Below are 18,277 nucleotides of genomic sequence, written 5' to 3' on the forward strand. Positions count from 1 at the left end.
ACCTGGCCCATAGTGGAAACTTTGTAAATATTTATTAAAGAAGTGAATCTCAATAGTGAAGTGCTGTCAGTTCCATCTTCATAGCTCTGTACCAGTCCCCTCTACCCAACACCCTTTGTGCCTTCATTTGGGCCCCTATTATCTCTGCCCCGGCCTACTGCTCAGTCACCTACCTGACTTCTGACCTCCAGTATTACTGCCTTCATTTTTTTTGTATCATGTTACTCTATTGGTAATCTTTATCACACCAAACTGGTCTTTCAGTCCTGTAAAATTTCTCAGTGGTCCTCTCTTTTTCCTATATAACAAAATATAAATCCATTTATATGCCATATCAACCCTTTATTTATTTATTTATTTATTATTATTTTTTTTCCAAGTAATACAATGATCATCTTTATTTTGATCAATGTCAGCCATGGTAAAAAATTGTGACTAGATAATCAGCAAAAATATTCTGAAAACTATACTTAATTCACACGAGACACATACCTCCGTGAAATTGAAATAAAAAAGAACCCCCAAAAAGATTAATCATTATAAAAAGCATTATATCAAGTATGATTTTCATGCTATTGCCTTTTTAAAAATTTTTTTATTGTTATGTTAATCACCATGCATTACATCATTAGTTTTTGATGTAGTGTTCCATGATTCATTGTTTGTGCATAAAACCCAGTGCTCCACGCAGAACGTGCCCTCTTTAAAACCCATCACCAGGCTAACCCATCCCCCCACCCCCTTCCCCTCTAGAACCCTCAGTTTGTTTTTCAGAGTCCATCATCTCTCATGGTTCGTCTCCCCCTCCGATTTACTCCCCTTCATTCTTCCCCTCCTGCTATCTTCTTCTTTTTTTTTCTTAACATATATTGCATTATTTGTTTCAGAGGTACAGATCTGTGATTCAACAGTCTTGCACAATTCACAGCGCTCACCATAGCACATACCCTCCCCAGTGTCTATCACCCAGCCACCCCCTCCCTCCCCCCCCCACCACTCCAGCAACCCTCAGTTTGTTTCCTGAGATTAAGAAGTCCTCATATCAGTGAGGTCATATGATAAATGTCTTTCTCTGATTGACTTATTTCACTTAGCATAACACCCTCCAGTTCCATCCACGTCATTGCAAATGGCAAGATCTCATTCCTTTTGACGGCTGCATAATATTCCATTGTGTATATATACCACATCTTCTTTATCCATTCATCTGTCAATGGACATCTTGGCTCTTTCCACAGTTTGGCTATTGTGGACATTGCTGCTATAAACATTGGGGTGCACGTACCCCTTTGGATCCCTACATTTGTATCTTTGGGGTAAATACCCAGTAGTGCAATTGCTGGATCATATGGTAGCTCTATTTTCAACTGTTTGAGGCAGCTCCACACTGTTTTCCAGAGTGGTTGCACCAGCTTGCATTCCCACCACCAGTGTAGGAGGGTTCCCCTTTCTCCGCATCCCCTCAACCCTTTATTTATAACAAGACTTCTCCCTAGCTGTCTAGTCCCATCTGCACTCGCCGATCTGCACTCGCCGCTCCCCAGCACTTTACGTTGGACTGCCTTAAGTTCCTAATTCTGTGATGGTCTCTCTGGCTTCCATTCCTTTCTATATTATGTACCATTTAGCAGGACTAACAATACTCCTAGTCCCTTTTGCTCCAGGTTGTTGATTTAGCAAATTAAGACTTGGCTCAAACACAGCCTTCTTTGTGAAACTTTCAGCCCTAGGGCAGTTTTATACAGTGATTGTGAAATTTGGAGTCAGAAAGGTCTTGCGTTCAAATATCACTCAGTCACTCTGGTGTCTAAGACAAGGCCTATCATGTGCCTGGAACATCCTAAGTGCTCAGTAATTTTTAGTTCTAAGGGGCCCTTCCTATGTTTCCGTTGTACTTCGTACGTAACTCCAAGGATGGTCATTGCTTTTAATGTAGTTTACAGAACTCTTCACTAGGTCATAAGCTCCTACAGTAGTTGCTCTAGCACACGGAAGAATCATCTGGAGATACTGTTAAAATACAGATTCCTAGGCCCACCCCTAGAGATTCTCATGCAGTATGGTGAGGGCCAGACCCATGAATTTGCATTTTTGCCAAGCTTCCAGGTGATTATCATGCTGCTGGTTCAAAGCCCACACTTTGAGTAGCACTGTCCTAATGGATATGAACCAAGTCTTTTTCCCTTTGTTACTGTCATAGTAGGTACTCAAAAAATAACTGTTGAAGGGTTGATGAGGGAAAGGATAAGAGCCAGTTGGCAAAAATCTGTAAATAAACAGGCTCGCTCAAAATATTGATTTCTGTGATTAATTTTCTTCATATCAAATGTTGAATGAAAAATTGGTTTTTGTAGGGTATAAACTTTTTAAGGAATACAGGTATGTAAATAAGGTTAATAATAGCTTTTGTTAGTGACCCATACTTTCCTTCTGAAGAGTCTAAGACCTTGTGCAGAAAATGCTACACTTCCTCTTTTGTTATCTTTTGACAAACTGTAGACTTAGGAATAGGCAAGGGGGCAGGTGAAAAGAACATAGGAGGCTGGAAGGAGGGTGGAGGAGAAGCAGGAAAGTGAAGATGGCAAATTCTAATGAAAGACAAATTATATTCTTGAGTAAATAGGAATTTTATTCTTGAATGTATAGTTTGATATACACTGATTTGCACTTTATCCTACAATGTAGGAAGTGATGAGATGCTACCAACTATCTTGCTATCACAACTGTATGGTGATAAATAAATCACATGGAACAAGATGACCGGCTGCATCCAGGCCTCTTTGTATTCACATCACTCCTCCAAGCACATTCTTGGCTTCAGTCACAATTACATTGTACTTTATAATTTGCAAAATACTTTTACCTATGTCACATCAGGATGCCTTCAACTGGCAGTAACAATATCCAAAATATGAAATGTTTTGGCTCACATACCTTGCATCCAGAAGGATTTTAGTGTTGCCTGAATCCAGTCACCCAGACCCTAGTTCCCTGCATTCTTGTGGCTTGTCAAGTTGCCATCCTCCATATGTTCACTTTATCCTCAGCCTGGTAACAAGTTCTAGATCTCATATCCACACACGGGGACATCCAGAAGAAGAGATGGTCTCAGGAACCATCAGCAAATCTTGTCTTGTGTCTCTTTTGTTGGAGTTAAGTCATAGGCCAGTCCTATGCCAGTCTTTATCAGAGAAGGTAGGGTTGTCCTTGGATAAAACCAGCCTGCTCCTGGAGCTCCCCTGGACTCAGCTAGCTGGAAGCACATGGGTGTGTGAGGAAGGGGTGGATTCTGGAATCTAATCCAGGTCCTATCAGGATGGAAAGAGTGGAGAATGGATGTTGGGTAGGCAGCAAAAAATATCCATTACATACAGTATCCCAGTCTCTCTTCAACAATCACAGGGGTAGGTGGGGCAGGTTTCTTCATTGTACAGATGAGAATGCAAGGCTCAGATGGTTTTAAACCTTCGTTCACATCTCCCTTTGTGTCTGAATAATTTTTTCATGGTTCCCCTAGGCCAAAAGAAATATCTAGCCATTCCATTTATAAATAATTATGTCCCAACAACTTAAGTATTTATGCCCCAACAGCTAATTCACTGTTTGAAAAAATATAATACACATAAATTGAGAGAAAGCATTTTTATTTTTATTTCATTTTTAACACACTTGTGGGTCATACATGTGTTGGACACTGTGCAGCTTCTCATGCCTCAAAATTGGATTGGACACCACTACCCCCATTTTCTGTTCCACATTTGTTTTCATATACTGTTGGCTTCATTGAAAGGATTAGAGTGCAATCGTATGTTGAAAGTGTGAGCTACCTCACTGGTAGTTCATGTGGTGTCTGACAGATGTTGAGTTTCACTCTGTTTACTATCTTAGAAATTTTAAATATCCTGAGGCACCCCTTTGAGTTCAGTGTGGTGTCCTGGGGCATCTTAGCACACAGTTTGGGAACCACCAGTTTGAGTGATTTGCCCAGGAAGGTACTGCTAAGAAGAGGCAGAACCAGAATTTAAATTTTAATATTCTGACTCTGAGTCTTGCTCTTAAACCATTTTTAGGGCCCTTCCCATAAGATTGTGTTCCTCTTGCCCCAGAGACTCTTCACTGGAACTCAGGGTCCAACAAAGAGAATATGACCCACGCAGAGTCTTTAAAACAGAGGAAATTTATTCTTACACACCATAAACAAAAATAAACTCAAAATAGATTAAAGACCTATGTGGGGAAAGCTGAAACCATAAAATTCCTAGGAGAAAACATGGGTAGTAATTTCTTTGACATTGGCTATAGAAACATTTTTCTAGATATGTCTCCTCTGGCAAGGAAAACAAAAGCAAAATTAAACCAGTAGAACTACACCAAAATAAAAAGCTTTTCAACAGCAAAGGAAACCATCAACAGAACAAAAGGACAACCAATGGAATGGGAGAAGATATTTGCAAATGATATATCTGATAAGGGGTTAATATCCAAAATAAGTAAAGAACTTATACAACTCAACACCAAAAAAAAACAAATAATCCTATTAAAAATGGGTGGAGGACCTGAATAGACATTTTTCCAAAGAAGACATACAGATGGCCAACAGACAGATGAAAAGATCCTTAACATTACTAATCATCAGGGCAATACAAATCAAAACCACAATGAGATAATCACCTTATGGCTGTCAGAATGACTAAAATCAAAAAACAGAAGAAAAAACAAGTGTTGGCAAATATGTGGAGAAAAAGGAATCCTCCCGCACTGTTGGTGGGAATACAAGCTGGTGCAGCCACTGGGGAAAACAGTATGGAGGTTCCTCCAAAAATTAAAAATAAAATTACCTATGATCCAATAATTCCACTACTGGGTATTTGCCCAAAGAAAACAAAAAAACACTAATTTGAAAAGATACATGCATCCCTATGTTTCTTACAGCAAAATTTATAATAGCCAAGATAAGGAAGCAACCCAACTGTCCACTGATAATGAATGGATAAGAAGATGTGGTGTATATATACAATGGACTATTACTCATAAAAAAAGATGAACTCTTACCATTTATGACCACGTGGATGGACCTAAAGGGTATAATGCTAAGTGAAAAAGTCAGAGAAAGACAAATGCCATGGTTTCACTCATATGTGGAATTTAAGAAATAAAGGAAAGAAAAAAGGAGACAAAAAAATGGACTCTTAAATACAGAGAACAAACTGGTGGTTGCCAGAGGGGAGGCAGGTGGGGGGATGGGTGAAATATCAATCAATCAATCAGTCAGTCAGGAAATGTAATATAGAGAATTTCACTGGTGATAAAAGAGCTGAGAAGCCCAGGGGACAGTGAGGCAGGCAATTCAGATATGAGCCACAACAGGGAAGCCAGGGCCACTCCTGTGGCTGCAGGGGATGATGGGAAAGGCAGTGTCAGCAGGATCCAGAATTTAAGGTTGCCTGGTGGAAGCTGGACCCACTATGGAGATGTAGCCACTGCCATGGACAGCTCAGGAGGGAGAAAGAAAAGGAGGAAAATAACATGATTTCCCTCCTGCTCCCAATCCTCCCACCAATGCCTTCCATTGGCCCAACCTAGCTAGAAGCCAGAGAGCAAGGGAACCTGGGAAATGTAGTCTCTTATGATATAGAACATGTGAGGAGGAGCCCGGAATGGACCTGAGCAAACAGGCAGTCGATTGATACTACAAAATATAGTGTATACACTTTATTCACTCAATAATTCCTTTAGCAAATATTTATTGAGGACCTACTAGGTGTCAGGGATCATGTGAGATGCCAGGGATAGCATAAAGATGGAAATAAACCTGATCACTGCTCTTAAAGGGATCAAAGACTAACAGGAGAAATAGAATAAACACAGAACTGGGGCGCCTGGGTGGCTCAGTCGTTAAGTGCCTGCCTTCAGCTCGGGTCATGATCCCCAGGGTCCTGGGATCGAGCCCCGCATGGGCTCCCTGCTCCGCGGGGAGTCTGCTTCTCCCTCTCCCACTCCCCCTGCTTGTGTTCCCTCTCTCGCTGTCTCTCTCAGTCAAATAAATAAAATCTTTAAAAAAAAGGAATAAACACAGAACTGTCCAATTATAAAGTGTGTTAAGTGCAACGAAGGGAAATATCACAGTGCTATGAGACAGCTAGAGATTAGAGAAAGGATGCAACCTCCCACGGCTTTAAGTCTAATTGACTCTTGAGGTGCGTGGGTAGAAACTTGCGTTCAGGAAAACAGAATATTAATATCTAGAAAAAGTTTAGAAGGAGATATTGATACCTTCATATTTTGACTTAACACCTGCGTCATACAGCTCCACCGTCTCAAAGCTGTGTATGTGATTGTATGTAATAGAGTGTCGATGTGTGTGTGTGTGTGTGACAGACAGAGCGGGAGAAGGGGACAGTACAAAGAAACATGCCCTTAGACAAACATTCTGAGGAGCCAGAGGGCTCACAGCAGCTAATCTCCTTCATGCTTGCCTGACCCCACCCCTTTCCCTCTCATCATAACTTGTGATCTTAGAGGCATGAAAGAATTTGAACCCCTCCCCCAGCTCCACCAGCTCTGTTGGCCGCTCAGCCGGGCTCCATGTCAAATCCAGCTTGGGCCAGAAGCCTGAGGGCCACACAGAAGTTGGTGAGCTTGCAGGCAGGTTCCTCACCCCTGTGGCCATGGGCGGCAACATTGGGCAGCTTGGCATTCATACCTCTAAGTCCCTAGCTGCGGAGGACCCCTTTGACCCTGTGGAGCCACCCAAAAGACCCACGAGCAATCTCATCATGCACAGCATGGCCATGCTTGGCCGGGAGTTTTGCTATGCGGTGGAGGCCGCCTACGTGACTCCGGTGCTGCTCAGCGTGGGGCTGCCCAAGAGTCTGTACAGCACGGTGTGGCTCCTCAGCCCTGTCCTGGGATTCCTGCTGCAGCCTGTGGTGGGATTAGCCAGCGACCACTGCCAGGCCAGGTGGGGCCGGCGGAGACCATACATCCTCACCCTGGGCCTCATGATGCTCTCGGGCATGGCTTTGTACCTCAACGGGGACGCTGTTGTATCAGGTCAGTGGACCACACAGGTGGGCAGGCAGGGGAAAGGGGCCCATTATGCAACTCAATAGGAGGAGAAGGCAGATTTCTTTATGTGACACTTACTTAGAAATTGATTAGAACCAATTATCTAGATTACAATGAACTTCCATCTAGTAATGACCCAAATTCCGTGGTTGGGGAGACTTTACTTTTAGAAACATCAGGATGCATTGCTGTTGTTGTTTTATTGTTGTGAGGATTTAAAAATAGGAATAATTTTTTATCTCTTTTATCAAATGAAATATTTTTGCATCTTTATCAATTGCAGTGTTCTTTGAGCTTATGCTTTAGTTAGTATTTTTGTCAAATTAACCATTTACCATATGACTCCATGAATACTTATAATAAATTACCTATATGTCTAAATAAGAGCTAATTCTGTTCATAGAATTATGTAGAGTCTTTTAATGGGAGGAGGGCATCAGCCTGTCAGCTCAAGGGGACATTTTTGCACTGCAAATTCTGGTCAAAAACAAACCTCATGGTGAACACTTTTTCTTGACATGAATCAGCCACCGATTAATCAGTAACTGGTGGTAGTACATGAAAAGTTTCACTGAAGAAAGAATTGTTAAACCTAAAAATAGCACCCATTTCTGGACCATTAACTCTCAGGCTAGCAGAATGGTTGATAATGAGGCAGGATAATCAGCTATCATTTGTATATTTTTAAAAGAGGGCATCAACACACACATGTAGGTTATTTCGGCAAAATAATCACAAAAACCCCTGATAAGAATGGTTGCCTCTAGGGGGGACTACTAAAGGACTTTGGAAGTAAAAAGTGGAGTGTAGGCTTATTTTTCACTTATTGTTACACTGTAATCTTAAAAAAAATGTGCATATATTGCACATTATTCTTAAGTGAAACTGAAAGCAAGGGAAAAAATTCTTTTTTCTCTAATAGGAGATTGGGTGAATGAATTTGGGCATGTCCACAGAGTGAATATTATTCAGCTATTAAAAATTGTGCAGCAGCTCTCCATTAATTGAAATGCAAAGAAATGAGGAGAGTTGGTTATAGATGAGCAGTTCCAACCTGACCCCATTAGTTAGTGTTCCTCCAAGCGTCGTCCTCAGACCCAGGGTATCATCGTCCCTGGGGGCTGTTAGAGAGACAAATGCCCAACCCCACCTCAGAACTCCGAGAGAGTCATGGGAGAATCATGGAAAATTATGGAGACAGAGCCCAGTAAATCTGTTTCAGCAAGTTGTCCAAGGGATGATTAAGGATGCTGAAGTTTGAGAAGCACTGCCTTAGAGCACAGGTATACAGTTTTTTCTGTTAGTGCGTACGTACAGAAAGGGGTATCTGAAGGATGACCATTGGTGGGGTCTGGGATGAAGCATTTCCCCTGCTTTTCTACGTTATTGGAATGGTTAACAATAAGCGTGTGTAATTTTTTAAACAACTTTTTAAAATGAGATATGATATAAAATTCATACAACTCGGTGCCTTTTAGCATATCCCAAGGTAGTGCAACCATCACCACTATCTAATTCCACCATATATTATCACCCCAAAAAGAAACTTAGTAACCATTAGCAGTCATCCCCCATTCTCTCCTCCCTACCAGGCCTAAGCGACCCTTCAATCTACTTTTTGTCTCTATAGATCTACCTTTTCTGGCATTCACGTGTATAATTTTTAAAACCTGAGAAAATAATGAAGCCATTTTTATTTGGAAAAGCAAATGAAAGTAAAGGGAGAAATTTAATGACAGGACATTTTGGTGGAAATAAAAATGCAAATCATTCTAAAGTGGGATTTAGATGATGTATATTTATTTCCTTTTTAGCTTTGATTGCTGATCCAAGAAGGAAGCGGATTTGGGCCATAACCATCACCATGATAGGTGTAGTTGTCTTTGATTTTGCTGCTGACTTCATTGATGGGCCCATTAAAGCCTACTTATTTGATGTCTGCTCCCATGAGGATAAGGAGAGGGGCCTCCACTACCATGCCCTCTTCACAGGTAGGGAATATTCCAGAAAGTCTCTCCTTAAGCTCCTCAGACAGGGAGGCACTTCCACTGAAACCATCTAGTGTCTATACATGTCAGAGTTTTTGAATGAATGGGTCTGTTGATGGAAGGCTCCCATCACGCGGGTTCTGTCTTTCAGTGCATTTCCCTAAACAAATCAGCTTGTGACTGGGCTCTGGAGGTTTTGCAAAGGAAGTTCATACATAAGAGCATTCTGAAGAATGGTTTGTGGAGACATTTACAACTGCAATGAAAAGGGGCCCTTGTGTATTTTACTTTTTCTTTCTTTCTTTCTTTTTTTTTTTTTTTAGCTCAGTAACGTAGCATCAGCATTACTTAGGAGCTTGTTAATATGCAGCTTCCTGGCCTCTCCTCTAGTTATTTTGATTCAGTGGGTTTGAGATGGGGCCCAGAAGTCTGCATTTTTAATAAGTATCCTGGATGATTCTGTGGCAAGTGTCCTAAGGGGGAAAAAAAGCCCCACATGTCCTAGAGATTTCCTAGTTATATAAAGAGTTGGCATTTCCTCAACTTCCTGGTTTGAAATGAGGGGCTCTCTTCAATCCTTGGGGCTGTTGCTGTCCTCCTTTGGTTGCTGTTGGGTCATTCATTTAGAGCAATGCTAGCAATGCTCAATATGTATTTATAGAGCACCAGTCAGGACTATTCTAGGACGCCAGGGAGGGAGGTTATACATAAGAATACAGCATGATCCTGGCCTGGGAGTGTTTTCATATCTAGTTGGTGGGGTGCTCTATCAGTCCACCTTATTTGATATCTTTACGGCCCAGCCAAGATATTTATTTTATGTTTTGATATGTTCTGTGTCTGTTCATGGCCAGGTAGGTCCCATGAGAAGCAGGATCTTATATTTTGCTCAGTTTATGTTTCCACAGCCAAGAGCAGTGCCTGCTCATGGCAGCTGTTGGGTCAATATTGGTTGTTTGAGCCAAAATCTGAATGGTCAACTCTGGAAGAAGGGGGCTGCCCAGCCAGGAGAGTAGTTTTTCTTTGCTTTAGGGAAGATGGAAGAGCCGGAGTCCAGCCCATCCGTCTGTGGCCCCCTGACCACCCTGTCTGCAGCTAGAGGGTCTCAGAATAGAGATTCGACCTGCAGTCTTCCAACTTAAATCCCTTCTCCTTTATCATCATTTGCTGAAATTAATTACAACAATGGGAGATTTTTTGGCTTTTGAACCTGACACATTGAGAGTTTTATTGCTCTAAAGTACTTTGGGCAACGTGGCCACCCTTTCCCAGCTCACATCAGTGTTAGTCCTGGCCAGTCTCTCCTTTGTTGCCCATTAAAAGAAGATTGAGTTCGGTGTTTAGGGAACTTTTCAAAGGCTAACACATGGTAATATTTCTATGAGTCTGAGAAAATATCTTAAGGTTTTCTGTTGATATTAGTGTATGGTGGCCTTAGCAAACATAGTATAATTTTCATATTACCTTGGTTTAGGCTTTCACTACATCTTGTCTGAGCTTTAGTATTTTTCCCTTTACTGTCTCTCCGTTCTCTAATCTCTTCCTATTTCAGTTGAATCAACACACAGCTTTCAGATTCATATTCCTAAAAGACAGCTATGACCAGGGTACTCTCCTGTTCAGTCACCTTCAGGGGCTCCCCATTCACCTACTGGATAAAGAACAAATTCCTAGACAGGGTTCAAGACTCCCCATAATCTGTTCCCATCCTACTCTTCAAGCTTTACTTCCCATTACTCCCTCCACATTTTCTGTGCTCTGAACAATTTCCCAACATGTTCCTAGGGGCAGAGGCCCAGTCTGTTTTACTCACTGCATCCCTTATACCTTCAGCACAGCCTGGCATATCATATGTGCTCAAAATAAATATTAATGGGAAAAACAAAGGAGCCTGCCCTTTTCTGTTCCAACTTCAAAATTCCCTTCCCTCTTTCTCCCTTTGGAAGTCAAAGTTGCTTGGAAACTTTCCACCCACTTCTTGGGGAGAAGACCCCCTTTCTTCTAAATTGCAGGCAAACAGCTTGGTCAGGGACTCTACCCATAAAATGATCAAAGCAAGAGTTTATGAAGTAGATGAACATAGAGGTATGGACAAGGTGGGTAACTCCAGCAGGGAGAGATGGCAGAGGCTACAGTTCATCTCATACATACCCTGAACTTCAGTGCCCTTGGGGCCCGTGTCGTCTGCTTGGCCTGCCATAACAGAATACCACAGCCTGGGGGCTTAAACAACAGAAATTATGTGCTCACGCTTTTGAAGGCTGGAAGTCCAAAATCAAGGGACTGCAGGGTTGGTTTCTGGTGAGACTTCACTGGCCGTCTGGTGAGTCCTCCTGGCCATTTCCTCACTCTGACCTCACATGGCCTTCCCTCAGTACACATGTTCCTCATGACTCTTCCTCCACGTATAAAGACACCAGTCCTGGGGCACCTGGGTGACTCAGTTGATTAAGCATCTGCCCTTGGCTCAGGTCATGATCCTGGGGTCCTGGGATTGAGCCCTGCATCAGACTCCCTGCTCAGTGGGGAGTCTGCTTCTCCATCTTCCTCTACCCCTGCTTGTGTGCTCTTTCTCTCTCTCTCGAATAAATAAATAAAATCTAAAAACAAAACAAAACACAGTCCTATGGGTTATGGCCCCACCCTTATGATCTCACTTAACCTTAATTACCTCCTTAAAAGCCTAATCTCCAAATGTAGTCACATCAGGGTTTCAACATAAGTCTCTCTCTCTCTCTCTCTTCTTTTTTTTTTAAAGATTTTATTCATTTATTTGTCAGAGACAGAGCACAAGCAGGGGGAGCGGCAGGCAGAGGGAGAAGCAGGCTCCCTGCTGAGCAAGGAGCCCTATGCTGGACTCCATCCCAGGACCCTGGGATCATGACCTGAGCCAAAGGCAGTGGCTTAACCGACTGAGCTAACCAGGTGCCCCTCAACATATGTCTCTTTTAAAGAAAGCAAAACCTTCCTAGAACTCCCATAGACTTCTGCTTGTTTCTCATTGGGCAGAATTAGGCCACATGAGCACCCAGGAGCCTAGAAGATTGGAAAAGTGAGGGTTTGGGGAGGTTGGGAGAAGCAAATCCCTAAACCAAATTTTAGTTCTGTTAGCCAGGAGGAAGGGGTAATTATTATGGAATAGGCCAAAAGGTGGTAGTTATCACATAGAATACAAACACAATTGAGTGGTAGCCTAATGAGAACAATTAAAGGCCAAGACTATTGCAAGAAAGAACTTTCAAAGCCCAGTCTTCTAGTGAATAATTGAAAGGTAATTGCATTTTAAAATTATACTCCAGTTCACAGTGTTACCTGATCACATTTATTATAGGACCGTTCACAGCCTCCCCTGTATTCTAATTCAGTGTGTATTTATCTTTCTCTTTTACAAGATTTTATAAACTACACAATTTGTAAAAACATTAGGGTTTACTTCCTTATGGCTTCTAACCCATTGCCTTGTGGACAGCAGGTACTTAGAAATGTTAGTTGCATAAAAGGAGACTCTTGGTTTCATAACCCGGTTTACATTTCCTGCAGCTTTACATCAAGTTGATGGCAAATTGCATCAATCAGATGAATATGCTCATTTAGTTATCTAATTTTGTCTCATGACCAACACTGAGCTCTGAATCCCAGCCAACAGTCCCTGGTTAAAGGGGGACCCCTGAGGGTGTGTGGATGGCTCAAAGCAAGTTTTCTTTTCCTATTAGAAAAAAAGAAAACATCTCCCTCTTCTAAAACAGTACAGTGAAGTCTCACCTTGTTTAAAGCTTAGATTCTAAAGTCCCGGCCTAAGTGATAATCATGGAGTCTCTATTATTCATAAACATCTCTTAGATCACACATAAAAACAGTATGCCTTGTTTTGTGTGCACAGACCTGCATAGTGATGGATACATATAAATATACCTGCAGAAATATCTCCTCTTTAATGTTTACTGCTGGACGTGGGCTCAATGAATGGGAGAGAAGATAGGGTCACCTGTATTATTTAAAATGTTAATCTCTCTCTCTCTCCCCTTCTTTTCAAAGTATAAATAGTTGAACCCTGTCCAGTTAAACATGGATGTGTTACCCCACTATAGTGTCCTTGCTCTGAATGGAAGGCCACATTAAAAAAATGGAGTGAAAAATAACAAGCAATGCATTATCATACTGCTCTGTCTTTGCACACAGGCCAGACCTCCTGAATTTACATGAACTTGGCAAAGAAATGTCTATAGCATTCTGCTTGAATCAAGCATTTTAGGATAAAGTCATGTTCAGTGTCAGAGCCTGAGGTAGTTTTGGAATATAGGTGAGGTTTGGTGGGGTGAGGTCCAGAGCCGACAACCAAGAAAGAATTCTTGAGACGTCTTTGGTGCAAAATGGTGGTTTTATTAAAGCTTGGGGACGGGACCGTGATCAAAAAGAGCTGCTGCCCTGGGGTTGTGAGGGGGGCTGACTATATACTTGGGAATTGGGGGTAGGGAAAAGGGAGGTTTTCCAAAGAGCTTTCATATGCTAAAGAGGACCTACAAGATACTGGGGGCCTTTGCCATTGTCAAGTTAATGTTGTTTTTCCCTCTTGTAAGGCATTAACAAGAAGAGAGTTGGGAGCTTCCTGGAGGAATGTCACACAAATCCCACCCAGGAGTGGGATTAAGGGGGGAGGTTGCATGGTGTCAGCTTGTGCTTTGTCCTTAGCTAGCCTTCTGCTCCCTCAACAAGTCCACTTTGATTTTCAGCAGCAGCAGCAGCAAGACATTGTTCACCCAAGGAATCCAATCATCTGAGTAAATTGAAATTCTTCTTATTTATTTCAGAGCTATTTATTTCATTTTAGTCCAGGCCTAACAATTCCAAATGCTTTGCGAATAAGTGTCAAAGGGTTTGTTGCCAAAATATTTCCCAGCATATTTCTGACTTTTCTTTTTTTTAAGAAAAGTCTCCACTGGTTCCCAGGGGACATTTTTGTCCCCTGGCTTCTTCTGTCTCTTATACTTGAAGGTAACTAACTCTATCCTCCCACCATCGCTGCTACCCCATGCCTTCACTTCTGGGTGCATCTGGGCCTGTGGAACCCACATTTACTAGTAGAGAATTCCTTCTTTGTGTCAGAATGCTTCGAACTGAGCATATGTCTGTTAAGCTGAACCCACCACCTTACTATCTTTGGCAGTTGGCTCTATCCTGCAGTGGGTGGCTGGAACGAGGCATGGTGGGAAAAGTTGTCCTGGTTCAAATCCCGGCCCCTCTTCTTAACTGCTGAGTGGTTTTAGTATTTCTGAACTCTTGTTTCCTCACAGGGTTGTGAATCTTTACACAGTATTAGTTTTGTTTTTTTTTTTTTTAAGAATTTACTTATTTGACAGAAAGAGAGAGAGTACAAGCAGGGGGAGCAGACTCCCCACTGAGCAGGGAGGCCGATGCGGGGCTCGATCCCAGGACCCTGGGATCATGAGCTGAGCAGAAGGCAGACGCTTAACGACTGAGCCACCTAGGCGCCCCCACAATGTTAATATCCAGCCAAATGCCCAGAGTGAGAGATCGTTTAAAAGCATCAAACACCAAATGTCTATATTTAGTTCATTCCCTCTGTTCCCACTGGGCTTATAAAACCCATCAATGTTTTATTTGTGGTAACTTAGAGAGGAACTTGCCCCCATGTCCAAGGATGGGTAACTTGTGGAGCACAACCTCTTTGAACTATTCTGGTTTTTTAATATCCCAAAGTATGCATACAAATGCTCAGGTTACAAATGATCCGATTAGAAATAATTAAGGACTGAGGAAAAAGTCTTAAAAATGAAGGTTAGGCATGGGCTCCTGTGAGCAAACCTCTCACACAAGTGAAAAAGATGCTGTGTTTCGCGTTAGAGTCTGTTTGAACGCATGAGTGGTTTTTCTCGTGTCAGCTGGGTTCCCTTTGAAGTTTCCATCCCTGGGGAATTTTCACATCTCCTCAGTCACTTAGCTCAGAAAGGATGTGGCCAGAGCATAAGCCAAGGACACAGGAAATGTCAGCTCTGTGGGCAACATGGGTGACTTAGAGCAAAACAATTCATGTCTCCAAATTGCCATTTCTTTTCCATTCAAGCGTGAGCAGCCCATCTCTCCGAGAATCTCAAAGGCAGATTAGAGAATGAAATCCCCTTGAGGGGATTTCTCCCTGGCTCTGTCCTCTGCTTGAAAGCTCTTCCCCCAGATACCAAATCACCTTGGTTTTGTTCCTTGCTTTGTTACACTCTGGGGTCACATAGCCCCTCCTCTGTGGTGTGTTTATCATTATCTGACTATATTATTTATTCATTTATTGCTTATTTTCTGCCTCTCTAAGAACATATAAGCTTCCTGAGGTCAGGAACATCATCTTTCCTATTTGTTGCTATAGCACCAGTCCTTAGCATAGTTCCTGGAATATGTTCGTGTAATATTGGCAGGACAAATATTCTATTTTAGCATCCCCACTGTACCTTTGAGGAAGCTGTGTTACTGAGAGGTAAAGTGATTAACCCAAGGTCACACAGCTGGGTAGCAGTAGGCTAGATTAGCAGCAAAACTTCACCAACCTACCAACCAACTAACCAACCAGCCAGCCAGCCAGCCAACCAAAGACATGGTTCATATTTTGGTCCAGATTCCCCTAAAACCTGTGCCCCAGAGAAAGTTTGTACGCATAATTTATTTGGGAAAGGAATCTGGAGTGTGAAGGTGAGGAAATGGTGGAATGGAGCAGACCAGCCAATACAAGAGACATTGCAGAGTTGGCCTTTGCTCTTGGTGACCGTCCTCCATCTCACCAGGATCCTCTGAGGAGGAGCCTAATGGAGTTCGTCTCAGAACTTTCTTATTTGAGGGGATCAAGAAGAGGGATTAATCCATTGGCTCCCGTCTCCATGGCCAAGGGTGGCCCCATGGGTGTTAACCTCACTTATGTGAGTGCTGACCCCAACCTGAGTGTGGGTTCCCTCAGGCAAGGCACTGTCCAGATGCACCTGAGGAAAGGTGGCCAAAGATGGCTTACAACTGGGCCCTGCAGCAGCTGTTGGAGAAGGGGGCGGAGCCCTGAGGGGACCTGCTGAATCGCCGTAGGGCTGTCACAGTCAGTTTGTGACTTCCCATCCTGAGCCTTTTCTCTCTAGCATAGGTGCTTTGTGCTACTCCATCAGCACTAGAAGAGTTAAAGCATTTTGCAAAGTGCTAAACGATTAACCTTACAGTGAACTGAGCTGTTGTAACTCAGAGCTAAAATATTAACTCTGCAGAGTTAAAGAAAACTCAAGGTAATCACAAATGGCTCTAGAACCAGGCCAGCTAATTACCTGACCTTGCAGTCATTTCTAATCCTTAAGCAAAGAAACAAGAGTAGGGTTTTTGTGTCGTGTCAGGGAATGAGAAGTTTCGGGAATCTTACCCGAACTAGGGTAGCAATAGTTGTGCATATGTTCAAATCGAGAAACTTGCTTTTGGAAAAATGGGGGGATAATTAAGGTGAATACTTTTATGTGAATCATTATTGCATTAGACATACTAGCACATATTGGCAGCTTTCAGCAGGAACACAAATTGCAAATTCAGCGCATTTGACCTCTGGCAAACACCCTACTCCAGTTCTCTGTATTTATTTCTTTAATGATGAAGAACAGGATTTTGGCATTGCTTTACCGCAATTTTTTTTTTTTTTTTTTGCCTACGGCATAGCTAATGCTCAGTAATGCAAAGCATTGGATAAATCTTTATGTCTGAAATGGGAGTAAATGCCAGTCCCCAAAATTAATTTAATCGCTCCTGTGTTGAACCTCATTGCCACAGGATGGTGAAAATTTAGTCTTGGTTTAGAATGTTCCCCATTGTTTTCCCCAAGGTGGCCTCTAAGTTCTGGGGACTTTGAGTGCAAGGGTTTGGGCGGAGAGCCCCTGGGTTTTGGTGTCATTATTCACGCTGGCTATTTACTGAGATGTCCGTTGTCCCATCGCATTTCAGCGCTCAAGCTGAAGTGGTCACAATTGAGTTATGTCTTGTTCTCATTTGTGAGGCCCCCGTAGAACCACAGGCTTCTCGGCTCCCTCCCTGCCATTCTGCTCTTCCCTCCCCATGCCAAGGTGAGCGGAACTCTGTGAGCTGCAAACTCTCTTTGCTTTTTGCTTTCTTTGTCTCGAAGATAGAGATAAAATAGAGTTGGTTAATTTTTTTAAAGATTTTATTTATTTAGGGGCACCTGAGTGGCTCAGTCGTTAAGCGTCTGCCTTCGGCTCAGGTCATGATCCCAGGGTCCTGTTCCACTAGAAGCCTGCTTCTCCCTCTCCCATTGCCCCTGCTTGTGTTCCCTCTCTCGCTGTCTCTCTCTGTCAAATAAATAAATAAAATCTTATTTATTTATTTGAGAGAGAGAGAGCCCAAGCAGGGGTGTAGGGGTGGTGATGGGGAGAGGGAGAAGCAGGCTCCCTGTTGAGCAGGGAACCTGATGCAGGACTTGATCCTGGGATCATGACCTGAACCGAAGGCAGACGCTTAACTGACTGAGCCACCCAGGCGCCCCAAGCTGATCAATTATTCATGGATTTGTATTTGTAAATTCACTCAGTAAAACTTTGGATGTGTAACATCCAAAGCATTCCAGGGAGCTCATTTGCAGTCCTGTGCAAACAAGCATGGCGTGTAGAGGGGCAATTTGAAGTCACCGGAGGCCTCATTCCCAGATTCCCAGTTGAGGCAGGTCAAGGTGACCTCTGACTTCCTGTTTGGTTCTCATATTGTAAACAAGTGTCCTTTTCATGGTGTATTTAGTGCCAAATCATTTGCAAGTTTGTCTTTTTTGTGTGTATGTGATTTCAGTGTTTAAAATGGTTCCAAATGTAGTGCTGAAGTGCTATCTGGGGCTCAAAAGGGCCAGAACATTGTGATATGCCTTGTGGAGAAAATATGGGTGTTAGGTTTTGTTCAGGCATGAGTTACAGAGCTGTTGCCATGGGCTCAACCCTAATGAAGCAACAATATATAAGTATCTCTAAATGGAAACACATATAGAAGCACTGTGTTGATCAGTTGGTGAAAAGGTTCACAGTAACTTAGCCTCATATTTCCCCCTCAGAACAGTAGTTTACTACTCACTAATTTAGTGCTTGGGGTGACTTTTAACACAACTACGGCTAATAATAGGACTCTATTGCAGTACCCTCCTCAAAGTATTGTTGTGAGGACTGGATGAGTCAATATATGTCAAGAACTTAGAACAG

General features: G+C 42.6%; 1 protein-coding gene across 1 annotated transcript in view; it reads left to right on the plus strand.

Annotated features, from left to right (window-relative positions):
* Positions 1-6,593: 6,593 nt before the first annotated feature.
* SLC45A2 (solute carrier family 45 member 2) overlaps positions 6,594-18,277 on the plus strand; it is a 32,866-nt gene continuing 21,182 nt past the window's right edge. Inside the window, exons 1-2 of the mRNA XM_027606597.1 lie at positions 6,594-7,053; positions 8,883-9,059. Coding sequence (XP_027462398.1) covers positions 6,669-7,053; positions 8,883-9,059 — 562 coding nt within the window. The 5' untranslated portion in view covers positions 6,594-6,668. The remainder of the gene's footprint in view (positions 7,054-8,882; positions 9,060-18,277) is intronic.

This window comes from Zalophus californianus, chromosome 5 (genome assembly GCF_009762305.2).
Source record: "Zalophus californianus isolate mZalCal1 chromosome 5, mZalCal1.pri.v2, whole genome shotgun sequence".
Classification (NCBI taxonomy): Eukaryota; Metazoa; Chordata; class Mammalia; order Carnivora; family Otariidae; genus Zalophus; species Zalophus californianus.